This window comes from Ambystoma mexicanum, chromosome 10 (genome assembly GCF_040938575.1).
Source record: "Ambystoma mexicanum isolate Mex_15411 chromosome 10, UKY_AmexF1_1, whole genome shotgun sequence".
NCBI classification, from domain to species: domain Eukaryota; kingdom Metazoa; phylum Chordata; class Amphibia; order Caudata; family Ambystomatidae; genus Ambystoma; species Ambystoma mexicanum.
In genome coordinates this window covers 1473518831-1473541076 of record NC_090932.1, presented here as the reverse complement: position 1 = coordinate 1473541076, position 22246 = coordinate 1473518831, and the positions used below count along the sequence as shown (strand labels likewise).

Below are 22246 nucleotides of genomic sequence, written 5' to 3'. Positions count from 1 at the left end.
CTAAACAGTAGATTTTGGTCAGTTTGCACACAAAGTGTTATTTTTCTAGTTTGGAACCAAGATAGAATTGCAATTTATCTTCCAGACAGTGTTGTAAATTAAAGGTAAATACAGGCTTCGGGATTCCTGCGAATTCAGTTCAAAGGCAGGCCAATAGATATAATTTCATAGAACTAAGAGAAGGGTCGTGCCACAAGTTCACTCACCTTATTTAAAAAAACACAAAATGGGTATTCAACCGCTTCTTCAAAAAAAAAAAAAATGTCACTTGTAATAAAGCAATGTATTTCTCTGAAATTCTATTCACTACAATTCTTGTGTGATTTAGAATGAGGGGTTGGTGTATCATTTCCTTTTAGAACACTGGAGTCCAAATGGCACTTTTCCTCAGCTTGGATAGTCACAAATACAAAACCTGTGGAAATATACCAGAATGATGTCTATATTTCATTACAATCCCTATAACAACATAACAGGAGTATTTGTAGAGCACAAGTACACCCCCATAGAGGTATCTCGGGGCTATTAACAGATAACAGCTGTTACCCAACTCAATGGTACTCATTTTATTGACCTCAGAAGGATAAAGGGCCATGTGGACCTGCTAGGATTCGAACCTGTGAGGCCAAACACAGACCACTGTAGTGAATGCATTAGACCACTGAGCTACAGACCAGGCTAATAGTCTGATAGGTGCAAAGTTGCAAGACGTATCCCACCTTGATCATGGTTATTCCAATTGTTCATTTATAACACGCTTAATACCGACCGGTTTCTAAGCTCGAGCCCGGGATTCGAACCCTGTGTTGCTATGCATTGGCTCCCAAGATGCATGCGTTGCCCCCAAGCTATCCTCCGGTCAATCCTGGTTATATTCACTGCATCTTCATCAAGATAAGGGGAGGTTTTTAGGAGAGCCAGCAGATATTATGCAGCTTTCAGTGGAAGAAATGAGCATATATCAGCATTTATTTTTCAAAACTGGTAGCAGGCGACACATCAGCATTTAACTCCATTGTGTTAAGACGTGCATCAAAACTTTCAAATGTCTTAATTTCAAGTTGTATACAGTTCTTGGTGACAGTCTTCGAGTTAAGATTTGAAATTAGACTATGCTTGGTGCAAAGTTCTTTAAAAAAAACATTGTAAAGGATGCGTGAATACCTGTGCACGTTTGATGAAACATACTATCAATAGGATTGCGGTTATGTGAAATTACAGAAAACCATTATATTATGCTCACGAGGAAAGTCGTTGCTCATACGCTCTGGACTGCGTCAGTTAGCGGGAATGCAATATCCCCCTTTTGAAATGATTGATCAGATAACCAAACACTAGGCAACTTCATAGTTTGCAGGTATTACGATGGACAAACATCATGATTGGAGCTTTAACATCTGCCCAATTGCACCAGGCTACCAATATCTTCCAAGCAAAGTACAGTAAAATCTATAAGATGAGGCAACGGCATGTAATTCTTTACAAATTCTATCGGGTGGAGATATTTTTCATGTGAGGAATTCTGTGGTGGTCTAGTTACCTGCAGAACTGTGGTTAGTCACAGTAACATGAAGCCTTTTAAAAAAGGAGTCTAGATCCCAAGCTTGACAGGGATTGGAGAAGAGCAAAGATGGACAGAGCCGTCTGGTCTCCCTAAAAAGCCTTAAGAATGTTGGCACTGGCCACAAGGCACGAAGACCCTGGTCTTTGTTAGGTAAACCAGGTTGTGGGCTGCTGGTTGAGGTGGTGTTTTCCAACAATGAACTTGCAGCTTAATTTGTGGCTGGACTGGTCCTGGTGCAAGTCCTGCAATATCGTGAAGTGTGCCCTCACAGCGGTGTTTCTGAGGGAGGGCTGCTAAGAGCACAGTTTCCTTCCCCCTTCCACTGCTGTGCCTGAATATCCACAGTGGGACAGGAGATTGAGAGCATTTTTCGCATATTGCCCCATACCATCATTGAAGTGCGAGATCACGGAATCAAATTTCCATGTGAACCGACAAGCGTGCAGATTTTACGGTACAGACATGCCTGCTAATGCAACATGGGAATCCAAGTGCTCAGGTGGTGTACATGGGATACAGTATCATACAAGCTCATTGTGACGAGTGTAGAGCTGTGGAAGTGGTCTGAAGAAAGGGATACGAGTACTCAAACTAAAAGCCTAGAACTTTGTATCCGCTGCCCCCATAATTGCACCAATAAGCAGCAGGATAGTCAGAGAAGCAGCCCATTGTGACGCACGGCACGTCAAGTTAGTTCTAAAGTGCATTGTGAAACAGACAATCGAGGATTATTCCGCAAATTGGATGTACTTACCAGACATGACACTAGGGGCGAGAATCTAGCTATACTGCCACACAAACATGTCCAGGGTACCTGGGCAGTCAAATGAACAGAGCAAACTGTAAAACAAAATCTAGGACTTGGGCTGAAAGGAAAAAAGAATATTAGGTGAAATACATCAGCAATAGACAAAGGACCTAATGCCCGAGAAGAAGTAGTCTTGTGTTGCACTCCCTGGAATCAGGTGTTGGGGAGGGGAGTCTATAGACCGCTTCCCCCAATACAGAAAGCATGTGTGAAATTGCTATCAAATGGGACCAACCAGCCAACTCCTTTCTTGGTTTATGTTGTATGTTGACACTCTTATTGTGCATAATCTTTAGTGAGAGTGGGATGAGGAGTCCAGGCTTGGCAGATGTTGGAGGAAAACAGAGTGGAGTTGGACGGAGCTGCAAGATTGGAGTAAACAGCCTTAAACTCAGCTGTGCGACGTCCTCAATCACATCAGATTAGCTGGCCAGGATATCAGATAGTACACCTGGTCTCATGTTCATCACACAACTTGGCCACTTATTGTAATCAAAAGGAAAAGTCCGGTTGTGCGGCAGTCCCTCTTTGGAAACCAGAGTGGTTCTGGTGGCCAGAGATGCCCACAAGCGACATGAACTGAAGGCCCCTCCACAGAGTTTCGAAAGGAGCTGGGAGCCATTTAGCTCCTGCTTGTAGCATTGAAGAGCCTAGTTGGCTCGACACCAACTGCTACTGATCGATAACACACACAAACACACACACACACACACACACACACACACACACACACACACACACACACACACACACACCCCCCCCCACCCCCCCCCCCCCCCCCACACACACCACCCCCCCACACCCCCACCCCACCCCCCCCACCCCCCCCACCCCCCACCCCCACCTTATGTGAATTTAACTGTGCATGTATGGGACAATCCATGAACAAACATTGGGGCACATCTACATGACATTTAAAGCGCAAGGAGTTGTAAATAATGGAAAGAAAGGATGTATGTGCATCTTATGTGGAAGTCATATTTGCGGAGTGCTCTATACGAGCTCCTCGTCCCCAGTGGTAGCTTGTGGCCACTGGTTAATGCTAGATAACCATTAGCATCTTTTAGCTACTTCTTAGGCAATCTTAATTTCGAACCCTGCATTCCTCAAAGTATTGCGTGCCCCAGTTATGGGGTTGAATGCTGCCCATCCTACCAACTATTTGGGGGTGAAAGTTACATTCAGGTGACCCTCTGAGAGTCACTGCACACCTTCCAAACTCTCATGCCGAAGGCAGAAGCAGTGTAAGAGCCAAAGAGATTATTCTAAGCATGGGGAAATAATGAGATGCAAGAGGTCCTTTTACTTCCCACCTTCTCTTGACCTTTTTTAGGGCACGATTATCCACACATAGCCTTTGCTGTGGCTACACTCGCATCCTACTCTCCCAGACCCTGCACACCAGACCACATGAGAGACATAGAACAATGAGATAAGTGGCCCCCCACTAAACTATTCCCGAAAGCCAGGCTTAACCAACCATCGATGACTGACATTACGGATACCTACTATACAATAGGCTGAAAACCCATGACCTATGGTGTGGGCCTCCCTTCATTGATACAGGATTCTCAGTTCCTGCTGCAGATTCTCAAGGCCTGGTACTCAAATTGAATCATCGGGAGTGGGCCTCCCACCCACCATGTGGGACTCTCAACTCTAGCTGTCCTTTGCCCGTATCCAAAATATGCACTGTTGGGTGTAGGCCTCTCTCCAACTAGACAGAACTCTCGAATTCCAGGTTTATCCTCCATCCCGGCTCAATATATGCAGATACCTACCACATTATGAAAGCCAGCCCCCCCCCCCCCAGTATAGCCCTGGAGCAACACAGCAGCCTAAGGTACGTATATCTCACACCACTAGCGTGGACTAGAGCCGCAGGCACGGCCAAGCATCCATGCATGATAGAACACGCCTACGGCTAAGCACATCCGGTCCAGTGCACACATAGCTGCCCAGACTGAAACATCTGACGTACCTAAACACCTCTGCCACTAGCATACAGCAACCACCACCCGAAAGGAACTTTGTATAGCTGGCCACACAGACTCAACAATAGCAAGCCATCGCTAACCCTCACCAGCACCCACCCATGTGTCGGTCCTCTTGGGCTGCTTTCTTCACGCCTTGCAAGCCACCCAAGTCCTAGAACTGCAACATGCACACACTCATCTACTAAACTGAACTCCCTAAAACTTTCCAAACACGACGACTACGGTCACCAAGGGTGTTCAACCGAGGAAAAAGCACATGGAGGCCAAACAAGTGGGAAAAGATCGCTTTATAAATATACAATGCCATTCTCTTCCTACAGGTTCATAGAAAATGATGTTCAGCGGATACACACTTGGATGTCAAATGAATAAGGTCAAAGGAGTTAACAGGTATTCCATCCTGCCACACTACCCCCCCCTCTCTCTACTATCAGGGAAAACCCTATACCGTCCCTTCACAGGTAGGAGAGACCAGAGAAAAACAAGAGTGCAGATGTTGGCCTGCTTTCCAGTGAGACACTTCCCTCCTGTGCACTGCCACTGCATCCTTGTTCCAGCTCACGCTGAATAGGTTTGGCCACTCACCCAGCTCAGACAGTTGTATGTCCACCGGGAGATACATTGTCCAAGCCAAACGGGGTAGCAAGGAGCCACACAGCTTGAACTCACTTGCCCCAAACTTCAAAATGATGACCAATTATTCATATGGGAATAATTCATACCAATCAGATTCAGCAGGAAACTAATCATAACAATTGGGCAAATTATAGGGAGGACTTAGCACGGCAACAGTGCTTTATGGACCAATCACAAACTGAGTAGAGGGGCACTAAAAAAGTACCATTGAATAATCAGAAGAATCAAGAACACTATATACAAAAATAAAACTCGCTGCAGTCCTGGCTTTGTGGATGTAAGCTCGAGGAGCAAAGAACGTACCAAAGAGTTAGGGAGAATTCTCAGAAATGTGCTAATTCCCACTCTACCTTAGAGACCCCCAGCACTTTTGCTGGGGTTTTAATTTTTATCCTGGAGAGTGAGACCTTTTTCCCACTCTCTCAAGTATTTTTCTTTAATCTGAACTCTGTTTCGTTTTGGAGTCTGACAAACTCCATAGGCATCATCTTTTTACATTGTGTCACACAGCACCTTCAGTGCAGTGGCACAGGGGCGTCCTTCAAATTTCCCAAATGTTTAAATACCTTCTTTTGGATAAACTACTGTTTCCAAGAGCAGTAAAGTGAATTTGACTTTACTTACATTGTAACTTTCTAGACCTAGCCCACACTATCTTACAATAGAGTGCTGGAGGGGTTACTTAGTATCCCCTTTGTCTAGTTTCTCATGAGCTAGAATTAATGACTGGTGGCAATGGTTTACTTTTTACTACCAGTGTGTGTTTTTACTGCGGGCTGCAATTGCAGCCTTAGTAAAGCACCCATGGGTGCCCATTTTGTCAAAATGGCCCGATATCTTTTTGCCATTTCTTGTTAGAAAGGTCCTTCAGATTTACTCTGCGCGCCAAACCTAGTTTGGTCCCTTTGTTCGCTTGGTCTTTGGCAGGTTTCACTGATGAAGCCCGCCTCTGGCTCTAGAGTGTCTTGCAGGGGCAGGAAGTGAGGGAGGTGCCCGAAACTCCCGGTGCTTAATCTCCTAGGTGAGAGGAATGCACTGTTAGGTGATTGGCCCACTGACTGTCCTTGGAGGACAGCCATCCTGCTGTGTGACTGACAGCTAGTCTGCGAATGAATGGGAGAAACCTGCATAAAAAGGCAAGGCTTTTGGCTTGGAAAGCAGAGTCGACTACTGGAACAAAGGAATCCGAAGAAGAACTTGAGACGCCTGCTGCAAATCCTGGACTGTTGGTTTGCCCTGTGAAGCCCTGCTGCTGTGCTGAAACTGAATTCATCTCGACTAGAAAAGCCCTGCAAGGACGACTTCTCCCCTTGGGTTGGTGGGACCAATCAACCCTAAAGCAAACTCATCTGGACATCCTCTCAGAGCTGGCTCTACTTCCACTGATGCTGCGGAACGGTTTGCCAGGGAGAGGAACAGCAGATTCAAGTGTCTCATTTTTAAGTTGCCCTAGAGCCCCAGGAAGATCCTCCGGACTCCCAGGAAGCAGGACTGACTAAGCCTGAGCCACCTCAACAGAGTGCTGGACCCCAGATGCGAGGAAAGCCCATCTCGACAGCCAAGAGTCCGCGGTGGTGCCATTTGCGAGAGACACGAGGAGCTGAAACCACGAAGTGCCGCTGATCTGAAGTTTGCCCATTGCTGCCGCTGACTTTCCATTCGTAGTGCAGGAGTCCCGAGACATCCTCCCTCTTGTCCCCATGACCGAGGCCCAGGAACGAAAGGATCTGCAGACCTACACAGGAACCGAAGTGCAGCTGGATCCTGTTTTCTTCCAACCAAAAGGTAATGTAAACCTAAGAGGACTTACCTATTGTAGTGTAGCCTGGCTGGTCTCAGTTCAGACATGTCTTGGTTGCTCTTTTGTCAAGTTGCTTGCAGCTCAGCCCCTCACAAGCCTGAACAGCTTGTGGCCTTTCTGCGATTCTTTATCTACAAACTTTATCAGAAGATCTTCAGCTCCCCTAAACATTGCTCAACTAACATTGGCTGTCCTGGCTCCCTGAGGGTCTCTTACCTCAGACTTTGTAACCTTCACCTTTCCCCCCACCAGGAGAGGGTTAATTTACTTTGCATTGGAGGGTTTTAAAAGTACTTAACAGTTTATGAATTGTTTGCTAACCATTCCCAGATCTAATATTTTGCACCAAACTCAGTATTGCTCCAAGTGTACCAGTGATAAATCAATGTCCAGTGCCCTAGCTATTTAAGTCACCTGAGGGTGAAGGAAGTGTCAGTGTGCCATCCCCAATGGGTATTATCTGATTTAGAGAAACTAAGAGTGTGTTTTGAAGTGTATTTTACATTGTTACATGTGTTGCTCCCTTCTGAAGAAGGCTTAGATGACTGAAAATTAATAAGTGTTTAATCAAGAAACCTTGTGTGTGTTTATTTGAACAACCGTCATTGTGAAACTGTTACAAACTTACAGCTCACATTGAGATAATCCTGGCTACTCAGTTCTTCTACCAATGTGTGTAGGACATGTTTAAAGCAAAGGTTGTGTTAACTATTGCCACGAGGACAAGGCTGGTGCAGTCTCCCACAGGGTACGGCATACAATCTTGCCTAACACACAATGAAGTGGGAAACCTGCAATCCTGCTGAGAGCTTTTTTCCCCAGACGTTGCAGAGACCAGACTTAAAGAAATCAAGAACACTGGAAGCCTACAATGGGCATTACCCCGAATAATGGAGGCGAGCAGGAGAAAAGGAGAACAGAGCTGTAAACCTACCAGGGGATTTATCCCAAGCCCTGCCAGAGCCATAGACTAGAATGCAGAACCAACAAAACAGTCTGCTGAGGCTCAAAGCTTTGGCACAAGATGGCAGTCTCTGGCTGGTAAAGTAGACTAATCCAGCCTGACAATGTCCTTAAGGGGGAAAATAGTTTGTGACAGCAATACCCTAGATGTATGGGACAATGACCCCTACGCCCCATACCTACTGATCATATTGAATGCAAGTTATAGTTTAAAACATCTTAGAAAGACAAACATGTCAGAGCCCTGCCCCAAAGCAGGGGAGAATATGTTGTGCTGCGAGTGTGTCACAGTAATATGCTAAAATAGGGGATAGGTGGGAATTTTCTGGTAGTTGAGATTAGCCCTTTTTCCAGGGACCAGATGCTCTGGTTTTAGGGGGGTGGGGGAGGGTTGGTGCAGGGGGGGGGGCATCATTGGGAGAAGGGGGGCATAGAGACATGGTGGTTGAGGGACTTTCTTGCAGCCAGTTTCTTCCCAAACCTCCCCCTCCTTACTTGCAGGTGAGGAGTGTCCCAGCCTCTGCCTATTGTTCATGGGGCGATAAAATCTTGCCCCATCCCTAGTGCTCTGTGATAAATGGTTTTCTAAAGACAGTCCAGTAACTTGCTCGGGAGGCTGGTAAGGTGGGACCTCCCTCTGCTGTTTAACACGCCGTATCATCTGCATGCCCAGAGGTGTGAAGGGTAGTCAGGGGGCTGCCCCCACAGACAGGTTTTGTGTTTCCCGTGAGCCACAGTATTATTGGCAGAGGCTGGCTCAGAGGTGAGCGAGCCCACACAAAATGCCCAAGTAGGAAAGACTCTGCAGCAAACCTCAAATTGCGCAGTCCCACTGCAGCTTACGCCCGACTCCAATATGTCCGGTAGGGTTGTTTAAACACTTACACTCCATCTAGAAATCAAAGGCCCAAATCAACAGAGGACACTGCAAGGAAGGCATGGTATCAACAGCAAGACAGACAAGTGACCACAGATCAAGGGTGTTTATTGAACTTCAATTGAGTTTGAAAAAAGCCCATCTAATCGTAAATCTAAAGATGGGAGCAAGCTACGACCATCAAATAATAACGCAGTCCTAGTAGGTGTCTAGTCAAAATAAAAAGGGCCTATACTAATAAACCTATTGTCAATCCTTACTTCTAAATACAAATAGTGTGGAAACGATGTTATGCAAAAGAAAAAGTGTTCAAGAAATATGTCCGGATATTCAAGACGTTGGCCTCCCTTCCCCACATTTTCAGCACAGGACAAGGCAGCACACTCGACCTTAACAGTCTCTGGCTTCTCTAGCACGAGGGTGTAGTTCAAGATTCCAACATCATGGCATTCTGTGCCAAAGTCTTTGTCGTTCAAAGTCTCTTCTTTCAGAGGGCCTGATGCAACAAACAAATAATAAAGTTACTTTCAGGTTTTTCCTACGTACACTTTTCTTAGGTGATTTACTGTTCAGTTTACTGGGCTCAGATCCACTTCAACACAAAGTTTGGATTTCACACATACGCAGTTTTCCTTATATTTCCACGTATCCAATTTTTCGGGTGATTCACGGTTCGCCCCAGATCCCCCTCTGCCGGGCTTAGATCTGTTCTAACACAAAATCTTCAATCAGTCTCCCTCCGCCGGGCACAGACCAACTTAATCTAGTTTGCCATCAACTGTTACACTCACCTGGTCTCTGCGGAGGCGTTGGGGCATGGTTGCAGCCCTCCCTGAACTTGAATCACCCCCTTCAGGCCTCTCCCTCAGTAGAAAAGCTGTGAGTGGTGGTACGTGGCAATACTGCTCCTGCGTGGAAAGAGTGTGCGAGTGCACCAATCAGATTGCTGTACCTCTCGAACCCTTCACCCCATAGTACGGTTTCTGTGAGCATACACCGGCCCATAAAGCTCATCTGTGAATTATGAAACACAAGCTCTCTGTCCTGCTACTTCTGGCAGGGGCGCGTCAAATGGGATCGAGTTCCTTCACTGATGACCGATAAGGATTAGTCCAGTCCAGCTTTGACTATGCTTCTCCTTATGATTGGTAAGTCTTTCTTGAGCTCTTGTGATGCTGTTCGTTCCGTTTAATGTCTTCATATGTTGCTCCTATTTATGCCTGCAATAATGTCTCTCTTCGGTTTTCTTCCCTTAGATGGAAATGCGGCCTCAATGCAGCTGTGAGACGCGAGATGCGGCCGGATGGAAGATGGATGCTACCACAATGTTCGACAGCAGCTAAGTGATGGTTTGAAGAAAAGCGCGAAGCATGGCAAAGCGCAACCTTAAACTGTTTTTTCGATGTCTAACCTTGCCTTCTGTTTTTCCTTGCAGGCGATGCTGTCGACGATGGAGCGTGTCGTGCTGCGGTGCCAAGATGAAGATTTCCGCGTTCCGGAAAGTGTAAAGATGAATACTTGGTTTGCCGAAGAGATGTACAGGTAAGAACAGCTTCCCCCAGTTGGTAAGTATGCTGGCAGGAAGCAGAATGTCCAGGAAGCAGGATCGTCAAAGGGCAGTCTGACCTCAGGCGACGGTGAGCGTTACACTGCTTGCAAGTGCAGAATAACACGAAGCGTCTGTCTTGAGGATTGGGGCAGCTTATAAAGCCGAGATCATGGACACGCCTATTAGGGCCGGTTTAACAGCCACAACCTGCCACTCCTAGAGAGTGAGCACATGCAAAGGCAATCCATTAGCAGCCACACCCAAGAATACACTTGGGGCTGCTTAATGGATGGAATGTTCAAGGTTAATGCCTCTAAAGTGCTATTTTCGTAATAAAAGCTTTTTGATGTTAAATGGATGTTCTGGTTTACTTTTGTTCATGAGCCGTCCACCCAGGTCTCCTGTACATGTGACCCCTGCATGCCTGTGCCCCTGACTTCATGACCATGACATCAACTTTCTTTACTGTATCAACAGCGAAAACTTCGATTGTGCATGGTATTTTGCTTGACCCATTGCAGGACCACTTCGATTCACAATCCTTTGCCACTCTTTCACTTTTGTCAACTCTCAGCTGGAAACCTTACAGAGACCTTTGCTTGAGCATGTATGCAGTGCCGGACCACTGTCAAAGGTATCGCACATCTTGGTTTCAAAGTTCAATCACTTATCCGCATTTCGACTTTACTCACGTTGGTTATCACACGCGTGTCACACAAGGTTGGTTCCAGTGCTCACCATACAATGTTGCGACTTGCAACCTGGTCTTCAACACAGACCGGCCTTGTATCGGTCTCCCCAACTCACCAGCTCTGTTGATTCACTAACACTGCTCTGTTGGAGCCAAGGACAGTAGCATGGCAGCTGTCGATTCCTCCCACCTTGGTTATCGACGCCGGAGGGCAAGGCGTCCCTCCAACACACAATGCAGGATTCCCCAGCCTGGTTTCCTGGTCTTACCCTTTCTATTCTCAAGGCTTTATGAAAGTAACTGTTCCTTGTCGAAAAGGTCAAGGGAACTTCCCTCCTGGTGATCCCCTTTGGGTTCGCCGTCTTCCTCCTCGTGTTAAACTGCCATCGTGGAAATTCTGTTTCCTCGTGTGCTTTGCCTCGCTCAGAGTGTGCTCTTGTGTTCTGTCTTTCATCTGTGTGGGGAAGAGTAATGGAAGTCAGGTGTGTGCGATGTTCAGTAATTGCCTTACCCTGCCTACCATTGTATTGGGACACACCAGGTATATAGCTCTGGTGTTAGTCAGTTTTATCTCATAGCGGGCTGTCCATGAGAAAGTGTTTGTGTTGTGAAGGGGGGGGGGGGTGAGTTCCTAAGTACCCTACCTGGTAGGGAGGGGTAAAGGTGTTACAGGGAAGGGGGACACCGCGTCTCACCATCCGGTGTCCCACTCCACGAAGACCCCCTCACCCAGGTGATCCTCCCACACTGATCCACCCCCAGGAACTGTATCTAAAAATGATGGCTGTGTCCTGGCAACCTGGATGACAGATCCCCGGGAACTAGTGGGTTTCTCACCACAATCTGGTGGCTACTAGGAATAGGCTACATACCTATGCAGACAGCACACATGAGCAGGCAGGACAGTGAAATGGAGTAGACCAATCCCTTAGCCTGGGCATAATAAGATAATCACTTGGAGTAATAAGGGCATATAAAAAGACGCAGAAGACAAGAGCAGTCAGTCCCAGCTAAGGAGGTGAAAGGAAAATGGAACAGAGTCAGCGGGGACTCTATCCGAGACACTAGGGGGCTCTAGGTGCATTGGGGGCTCTATACCAAGTAAACAGAGTTTGCTACAGATATTTGCATAACCTTACTGAGCAAAGCCCAGAAAGATGAAAGGCACCAGCAAGACCCTGGTGAAGCTCAGTTTGCAGAGAAAGTATCACAAATGTAGTGCAAGCCGGGGCTGGTGGGTGTTAAGGAGTTCAACCCAACAAATGCCCTGGCAAGGTGGGAGAGGTTCTTGCTGGTAAACCCAGACAAAGGGGGAAAATACTTCATGGCAAAGAAAAGGCCCATTAAGACAAAGGGGAGTAAGAAATACTTGCTGGTACACTTGGGTGGTAACCCCATCTGAAAGTTTGGCATGGTGATGCTAACTGAGATACTGACTTCTAGATGGAAAGTATAAAGCGTACCTGGTGCCTGAGAAGTCAGGGCTGAGCTGGACATGGATACTGTAGGATTTGTGTTAAGACCAGGAAAGAAATAGTTGGGCCTACCTCCGGAATATGGGGTATGTTAGATTAGGGACATTTTTCTATTTATGAAAAAGGTGTCATTTCGAAGAGAAATTGCTTATAAAAAGTAGGCTATAAGCGTGCAGGGGCACTCTTACGGTAAGGAGCCTTTACATAAGAGCATTGCTGTATTGAATGACGTATACCAGGCGGTGATGGGATAAGAATAACATAAATCGGGGACCAGGATAAGAGGACATTACATCATTTTAATATCAGGAGCCCGAGACCAGTATTTACATATTTCAAAAATACATAGGGCCTCATTACGACCCTGGCGGTAAGTAATGGACATTACCGGCATGGCGCAACTAACGTGTCCGTGCTGGCCAAACACCGTTAAAAGCGGTACATTACGACCTCTCGGGCACGAGCATTGCGCCATGCCGGTAACGTCCCAAAAAGCGGCACCTACCGGCATCGTATGCCGTGCAAGGTGCACTATCGCCACCCCTCCCACCGATATTAGCGATCACCGCAAATAGCGGTGACCGCTATTAGCGTTGAACGTAAATGAGCGGATCCGGAAGTTGCGTCATCGCAACGGAACGGGAAAGAGCACGGCGGCCATCTTTAAAATCAGAATCCATTGCCATCCTCCGCAACCAGTGGACATCTGACCCCCTGAACCGCCACAAACCTTCACCTACATCCACCCATTGTCAGAATGCCGAAAGTTGTGAAAAAAAGTTGTGATCGGCTGCGGCAGGAGCGCTTCACTAGGGAGAAGCTCAACATGTTGGCCGAAATCCTACAGGAAAACGCTGATGTCATATTTTCAACAGAGATGACCAGACCGGCGATAGCACAGAAAAAGGCCATATGGGCCATCGTAGCACAGCGGGTCAGTGCAGTTGGCACAACACCCTGCAACGCAAGACAGTGCCGGAAAAGGTGGGACGATCTCTGGCTCTGCGTAAGGAATATACTACGATCTCTGGCTCTGCGTAAGGAATATACTGTCTGCTAACAAAACCTGGGCATGGCAACTGGTGGAGGAGCAGAGTCACCGATAAAATTGTAGCCATGGGAGGAGATATGTGCCACAACCATTGGCATCGAGAGCATCGAGGAGGGGGCGGGTCGGAGAAATGGAGAGAGGAGCCCCGACATCAGGTGACGTAGGTAGGTGCCTTAAATCAAGCCATGCCAAACTCACTGAAGTCCAGAATCATGTGAAGCGCAATGTTGCCTAATAGGGTTAACGCGACACATCAGCAGAAGACTGCCTACAGGCATTTTTGACCTCCACCCTGTACACATGCAGTATGCACACCCTTACTGTAGGCACCCACATTCCTCCATGCTTCTTCCACCCAAAGGGTGGCAACCTGTATGTCACTGCCTCCAATGTGCACCATCTAGTTATCAAAATGAAGGCAGTCATCACAATGCCTGCTCAATGTCCGCAGACCCATCAATAACACTTTCCCTCCTTTGCTCCACCACAGGCTCTCATTCGGACCTTGGCGATGAAGACACTGGCACCACACCTGCCAAGAAGGCCAGGCCCGAAGTACCACCACACCAACCCTCCACCTCTGCTGTACAAAACAAACCCCCACAGCAGCCAAAATCTACGGGCACAGGCCAGGGCACCGATAATCACCAAGGCAAGCACCACGGTACCACCAGCAACAGACATCGACCAACTATTGCCCACTGAAGGGCATGTGTCCGCAGGAAGCAGCACGATTGGGGAGACTGCTGCCATTGCAGCTAGCTCGGATAGTGATGTGGAGGATGCTGATGTTGTATGTCCCCCCACTGCCCACCCTCATTCCCCCTACCTGTCCCCATGCAGCCAGCATGATGATGGCACACAGGGGCAATCCCTTGATGACTCTTGGCCAGCCACTCCATGCCAAGTGGAAGATGTGCAGGAGGGGAGCAGCACAATCGACACGCCACTGGCATTATCCATTGCCCAAAAAAACCAAGAGTCGCTGGACCAAATCATCACACGCCAACACCAACTGTCCTCACTCCTGACTCAGCATGTGGCCGAATGTGGAGGTGCAAGGGCGGAAATGCAACAATGTGCAGATACTGTGAAGGCAGCCATACAATCCTCCACCAAGGATATCTGTGCAGAACTCGCCGTGGTGCCGCACGTGCTCTCGGAGCTCGTTAAACCAATGAGGGACATGTGTCCTCATGAGCAGCCAAGTACCTCCTCCGCTGCCAGTTCGACCCCAAGCAGCCCCGTCCGCAGATCGGGCAGGAACCTGCGGAGTTCAGGCAGGGGTGCCCCAGGGGCCGGGAGAGAGAGCTGCCAATAGAGGCCGCCCAGTGGAACAATCCCACATTATACACTTCACCACAGGCATCCACACACTTTTGCGGGGAGTTGAGGGGGGGAGGGGGGGGGCGGGAGTGGGTGTGTTGGGGAGTTGAGGGGGGAGTGGGTGTGTTGGGGAGTTGAGGGGGGGGGAGTGGGTGTGTTGGGGAGTGGAGGGGTGAGGGGGATAGTGAGTGTGTTCATTCAAATCACATTTTCAATACACTTTTTGCTTGTGCACAAATCACATGTGTGCTTTATTGGTGAACAGCCCACAGTGTGTATGTCCCAGACACACACAGTGCCCCAAGTGCCATCTCCATGTGACACACACCATCCGTGTGTGCTAGAAGCATTGGTTAATGAGAGTTTGACGCATGGCACGTCCCTCCTGTGCATCGCCTCCTCCCTGAGGTGCTGCCCCTTCTGCACCCTCCTCATTTTCATTGTCAGGTGGTTGCAGTTCAGCGTCAGGGGCACATTTCGTCTGATGCACATATTGTGTAGCATTGCACATGCCATGACGATCTTCGCCACCTTCTCATGGCGGTACAGGAGTGCCCCACCAGACCTGCTGAGGCAGCGAAACCGTGCCTTCAAGAGGCCAAATGTCTGCTCAATCACCACACGGGTTCGTGTATGTGCACGATTATAGTCCTCCTCGTGCTGGTTCTGTGGGTTCCGGACTGGGGTAAGGAGCCACCTCTTCAAGGGATAGCCTGCATCACCTGTATGTGGGCAACAATGTATGTGTCAGTCAGGACATCAAACTTCAAATCATGACGTGCCACCATGGCATGCAGTCATCTCTTACTTTGTACCACATTTACATGCACGAATGGAGTCACACTATGTGACCGGTATATGTGTATTCCTCTCATGGACTGTTTTGCATGCCATCAACCAGTGTATGCAAGGGGGGGGGGTCCAGTGCCTTGCGAGTGCCCATCCACTGCGTTAGTCCATAGCGGTTGTTTTGGTGATCTGGCAGATGTCCAGTGATATCAATGCTCTCATCATGGCAACATTGCTCTCAGCCTCATGATGACCTCACTGAGCACTACAAATGTTGTTATGCAATTTATTTTGGCCTCTGTGTCTGTGTAGTGGTGTATTGATGTTTATGTCCATCATGTGCCTCCTTTGTGCGCAGTTATGGGAGACTGGCCTTTGAGTTGATGGCGTTTGGTGCCGTGTATTGGCTGAAGTCATTGCATGTAGGTGCATTTTGTTGAGGTGGATGCGGTCCGATTCAGTACAGTGCACTTGCAGATGGTTGTATCATGGTTGGGACACACCTTCATTCACATGGTAGGGCTGCTTACATCGGGCATTATGTGTTCAGGTGTCAGCTAAAGTTTGGGCTGCTTCAGGGTATGAGCTGGCTCCATTGCCTATGTTACTCGCAGCCAGGTAAAGTATGTATCTCCCCCCCCTTTCAGCCAGGTAAAGTATGCCTTGGTACGTCAATCACCTACCCACTTCACATTTCCATGGCCATGACATGTGACTCACCGAGTAGCCAGGATCTTGGCCCTGCATGTCGCTCCATGTAGCGTGGTATTGTGGAGTTACGCAGGACCATTGAATAATGGGTTGATCCGGGGAATCGGGCACAACAATGTGTGATGATCCTGTTGGCGACACATACCATTTGCACGTTGATTGAGTGGAATAGCTTACGGTTGCTACCTCAATGGCATGTGGGACCACCAATTCCACATGGGTGCAGTCGATGGCACCAATGCAACCAGGTATGCCGACGAGTGCATGGAAATTCACTTTGGTGTTTGCGATCTCCTGGGCAGACCGTGGTAAGGAAATGTGGTCGTCTGTGTGCTTGAGGAGGGCATCGAGCACTTGGATCAGCGTACGTGCAGTGTGCTGGTAGGTGCCTGTGGCCAGGAAGTGGAGCACAGACACTACCTTCAGTAGGTGGGGGGATGGCGGTGGTTGTTTCAATCATGCTGACGATGTCATTGTGCATCATGTCCACGATGGTGGTGATGGTGTCCCGATCCAAACGGTACAAGGTGTGGATCTGCTCAGCGGTGAGGTTGAATGGACTGGCTCTGATACGTGGGATTGGGGGCTGCCTGCGTGGTGGCATTGGCTGTGCTGGTGGGGCTTGCTGGCCCTGCTCTCCTTCTCCTCCTGCGTCTCCTCTGTGCTGCCTGTTGTTGTAGTTGTAGCACTTGCATTGCAATCAGGTCCTCCAGCCCCAACATTGCTAGTCGTATTGGAATCATTGGGGAGTGTGACCGGGTGTGGGAAGGGGTGGGGTGTGCTCTTTTTGTACTTGGTGAGTGTATTGCCTCCACTTGTGCTGATTGTGTGCACCTGGGAACACTGCACATGGCCATTTGCGGTTGGTTCGCGGTGGCGGAATTAGCACCATGGCGGTAAGGTACTTTACGTGCTTCGCAAGGGTGTTAAGAGCATGTCCGCTTGATTCGTGATTTTCCCACCTTTGCGCGGTATTTACGCCATGGGAGCTCGCATGCGCGCGAGCTTGGTGACGTTAGCGGCACCGTTAACTACGATGCCGCTGATTGCACTTTCTCGGGTCATGATCGGACCTAGCAGTAAGCGTTGCCGGTAATCATTTACCGGCATCGTTTTTCACTTACCGCCAGGGTCGTAATGAGGCCCATAGCGTAGTCTGGGGGCAGGTTAGTTTGGATAGAAGGGTGGCAGGGTTTGGGGGCGTTCCTTCCATTGCTAGCAAGTGGAGTTGAAGTCCCATTTGGCTGGGGGGGGGAGAGCATTGCAGTGGGGTGGAGCAAGCAGGAAAAAGAGCGAAGAGAATTGGGCCCAGGATGATCCCATGAGAAACAACCACAGGAAAGGGTGTTGAGAGGAGGTGCTTGCGTCCCATGAGATGGAGAAGGTGAGGTCAGGGGAGCATAAGAGGACACCCATTAGACTATGGTGTTCTTGAAGGCAAGGAGGGAGGGAGGAAAAAGTGAGGCAAATTGGAGATATTTCAACGAGCACAGTGTGTGTTGGAACTGAAATCCAGATTGGAGAGGGTCAAACAAGTGATTGGCTGAGCAATTGAAGACAACCGTTTTGTGGATTTTACAATGACACAGGTCTGTTCTCTGAGGGATTCTTGGGGTAAGCAGTTGGTTACTTTAGGAGACGTACGACTGGTTGTTTTGGGAATTTAGGCCTTTTAGAATAGGGCCTTCCACTTGCTACGTTTCCACCGCCAGGTAACTTTGAGACTGTTACTTCTTGAGTTGTATGTAGATGCCCTAGGCACTGTAGGGGTTAGTCCTCAACAATATCCATGGGGAACATACAAATACGCAAGACAAAAGGTTTAGAGATGCATTCTATGGGCTAGGGCTAATAGCTGTGGAAGCTCCTCTAGGCCCATAGAGACATCTGCACAGCTTTTAGTCGTTCCCTCTACCTGGTGCACTGTTGAACTGGTCAAGCCAAATAGTCCACCCTGTTAGGTGTGCTGACAAGATCAGATAGGACATTTCAACACTCTACCCCATCCTTACACTTGAGAATAGCGGTCCTTTTAAAGTATTAACAGAAACCCCTGGACCTTCGCAAGCCCACTTCCTTTTGCATCATAAAACCCCCAAAAAGAGAGTAGGGAATACATCAGGGAGACTTGATAAATCCAGTCCATCTATTAAAGAACATTGAGATTAGATTATTTCTTCAGCCCTCACCCCAAGCACAGTTTGTTTAGGACTTTGGAAAAGAAACCTAGAAACCCATGTTGTTAGGGTGAGCACCCAACAACGATAGGCTTTCATTCCAATGCAACAAGTTTGTCAAAATGAAGGTGCTGAGCCTCAACCAGACATGTTCCGTCGATCCTTCCCCACATTCAGAAGTCACAAAGTGCTCGGCTTGGAGCGACTGGCTTTGGTCCTGCAGAGTAATTGTTAATGCAAAGAACGTCAATTTACAGGGGGTTCAAATTCAGATTTCATGAGCAGGAGCTAAAAGTAGATCCTGGTCATCATGCTTCAGCTAGTAAGCAGGGGCTACCTCCTAGAGAGCTGGGACCCAATACATAGCGTGCCATAAAAATTAACTTGTATAAGAGATGCAAACTTTATAACTGTATGACTATTATGCTTTAAATTCTTTATACACTTGGCCAAATACAGAAAGGTAATGTCACGTGTGTATGGCACCAGTTGGCCCCTGAAGCCAAAAGCAGCTCCTGGTAGCTGTTGGTTCCAAGCTAACCAGGCTCTCCAGGCATAGAAGCAGTAAATAGCTCCGAGCAATTGCGAACCCTGATTTAGTGTCGTGAGTGCACCGAATTCCTTTTTGTGTTCCTTAGCTCTTTAGGGCTTCAGAACATATGCACCCTTGTAAATTCAAAAATGCAGGCCAGTTACTTGTTTGCAGCAGGTCCGGTGTACATCAGTGTTAATGATGCAAGAGCTGGCATTTACATTCAGCAGAGATAAAAGGAGTCCAAACTTGCAATGGCTGAGGCATTAGAATAATATTGAATCTTGGTTTGATCGAGATCGCCAAGGTCTGCGGGCAGAGTAAATATTAGCTGATCTGAAAGATGGTCAATTGTAGATGGGAGCAGGCATGAGATAATATCAGTGCCATGCGACATGAGCCTCATAGCATCCCGGCCACAGCATCAGACTGGTAGTAGTAGTCGTCAAGGTTGTGGATAACAGGGTGGGAGAAAGACGTGCAGTGCCTGCTCTGTGAGATGCAACATTGAGTTCATTGACACAACTGGCGGGAATTGCTAGGATTTGTTTATCATTTTAAGACGGTCTTCCTAGTTTTAAAGTTGCACTTCCTCCAGATGGGCGTCTCGGGAGGAGACCGGACAATCATGTCTGCGAGGCACTTTCTTCCAGTCAGGTGAGAAGCAAGCATTGTAAAAGTAATCCGTCTGGCCCTGATCATTCACGCTGCCTGCCCCGTTCATGGCCCATCGCATGGAACGCTGGTGTCCACGCACGCACGATGCATACGGCAGAGGAGTGTGGTACAAAGACAGTTTCTTTGGTGATCAGTTGAAGTTGTTGGGTGGACAGTGGGTTAGTGGGGCACGACTCGCAGTTGAGGCCACTGTTCCTGGGTAATCTACTTGGAATACAACTCCATGTGTTGGTGAAGCTGCATAGGCCATGCCTGTGTGGCTTCTTGGATGTGGTGCGACAGGGATCTGTGCAATTACTTCGAATTTGAAATACCGAATTTGAAAACGTCTAATTTTTTTTTTTTTCCGTGCATTGATCTGCCAGGGAGACCCCTGCATCCTCAGATACTCCCCTCACATAATACAATACCCAAGCCCACCCTGCACAGGGAATTGCTACGCAATTCGAAGCAAAATCTTAAAAATTTTCGCATTCGGTATTTTCGAATGCGCAGTAATGTGGAGATGCCGTGTGACAGGCAGCAGGACCTAGCAGAATGCCAGCCGAAAGGAATTTGCATTGCAAATCTTCCTGCGCTTTGCCGGCATGGCTGTTGTACAATGAGTCTCTGTGGGTAAGTCTTGTGAGTTTCAAATGATTGATGCGTATAGACTGCAAGCTTGTTTTTAAGCCCAGTGCTTTTTCCTCCACTCGGTGTTTCGCCCCTCGGTCATGCATCAGAAAAGGGTCATCAACTTCTGAGCACCAAAACGGCCAGAGGAGTGGACAGGCCTCCATATCCAGGCAATCAGATCTCCAGACCTGGACTCTTCAGTTTTGGTGAAAGGGTGCGCTGAAGCCAAAGATCTGCTCAAGTACTCTTAGCAGGTTAAAATGTAAGCAGGCTAAGCATGGCTATGCCCTTTGTAGAACCAGCCAGATCTAGGGAACACCACAGCTCATATGTGGCACCTGTGATTCCCTGTTGTAGCTCCAGTTGTGCAAGTCAAATCGCAAAATTCCCTCTCACTGAAAGGACTGCCAAAGCAGGGCATGCTGCTTCATGTAAAAGGAGTGAGTCATACATGCAAGGGATTACGAAACACACTGGCAATTCGTTTACAAAGCAGCAGAAAAGAAGGCAAGACAGGAATACAATTGGCCTCATTCCAAGTTTGCCGGTCCAGAAACAACTGTGGCAGTAAGCTTACCAGCACCTGTGTTTCCAGACCGAAAAAGTACAGGTTTGCCTGCCAGAGCCGCTGTGCCAGACAGGTCTGACATTGCCGGGCACAGCAGTCACGGCAGGCAAAGCAGTCACAGAAGCACCGCACCATTAACAACGTATCCCCATTCCCATGGAGTCCTAGGACTCCATGGGGATGAACGAAATTGCTGTCACCCGACTTCCCGGCCGCCGGCACGATTACTGCGGACCAATTTCTTTAAAATGGGTTTTGAAGAAACTCCAATTGCTCTGAGAAAATTGCCCCCCACACCTGCAACCACAAAATCGACCAAGGTTCACTAGTTTCAGGTTCAAACATGAAATTCCCATATGCTGGGATTATTTTCAGCTATGGCATTTCACGCATGTATTATGATAGGGGAAGGAAAAAAGGGGGGAAATAAAAAGGGGAAGAATTCAAACTTGTATGGATAGGACAATGGATTTCTAGTGCTTTCCTCTGCAGCAAACGTTGCAGTCTTCTATCGGAGCCACTTGTTGTATCCCATTCTCGGTGTGCTGCAAGCCCCTCTAGTCAGAAATGGCCACACAATGACAAGGCTCTACAACTTCCAAGTAGGACATTATTGTACAGCACCTGCACATGACTTGGTCATGATTAAATGTAAAATCCAGGAACCACATCTTAAGAAAACCTTTGTGGCACTAAACTGTGATGGCACTACTTGCAACCACTCCAGAACTGTGAAAATACAGGATTTTCAGAACAACATACAAGAAGATTGGCCAAAATGAAGTCAATGAGACAAGCCCCAGAGAAACCAGGTTGAATGTCAGGATAGGCCACGCGTGAACACATACAACTGAAGGAGCGGATAGAACAGTACGTTGAAGTAGCCAGGCCTACCTGCATGGGCAGCGTGTACTCCGCCGTATCCCAAATCCGGTTGTCCGCCTCCACTACTCCTTTCACTTTAGTGTGGACTGAACTGATGACCGAATCCTGTTTCTGATATCGTTTATCAGTCACCAATACAAAGCTGAGTGGGAGAAGGAAAAACACACGGTATATTAATGTGTCACAGCACCCCTAATAATTCCCAGAGGAAGGCAACCTTAACAGTTGTACATGGCACAATACTAAACCACACACACCAAGCCCTGGTAACCGTCCTCTTTTCACAACTGGGATTGTCCCAGGGTTCCAATAATCAAGGTCAGAAAAGCCATCACTTCCAATAAAACTAGAACATATGCACTGCAAAAAAAAACAAAAAAACACTAACATCTGCCAATTATGGTTTCTAAAAAACGATTACTGTGCCACTGCCATAGTAAAACAAAGCAACTTCCGCCACCACCATTCACTGATCAGGACATCTCTATGTATGTTAACCTCCCTAGGAACTAGGGGCTTCCATTTATTTATTTTACCGTTTTTTAAACGAACA

The 22246-nt window shown here is 47.8% G+C and overlaps 1 protein-coding gene across 1 annotated transcript in view; it reads right to left on the bottom strand.

The window, feature by feature from the left end:
• P2RX7 (purinergic receptor P2X 7) overlaps positions 1 to 22246 on the bottom strand; it is a 356033-nt gene that overhangs the window by 308182 nt on the left and 25605 nt on the right. The window contains exon 2 of the mRNA XM_069619560.1: positions 21703 to 21835. Coding sequence (XP_069475661.1) covers positions 21703 to 21835 — 133 coding nt within the window. The remainder of the gene's footprint in view (positions 1 to 21702; positions 21836 to 22246) is intronic.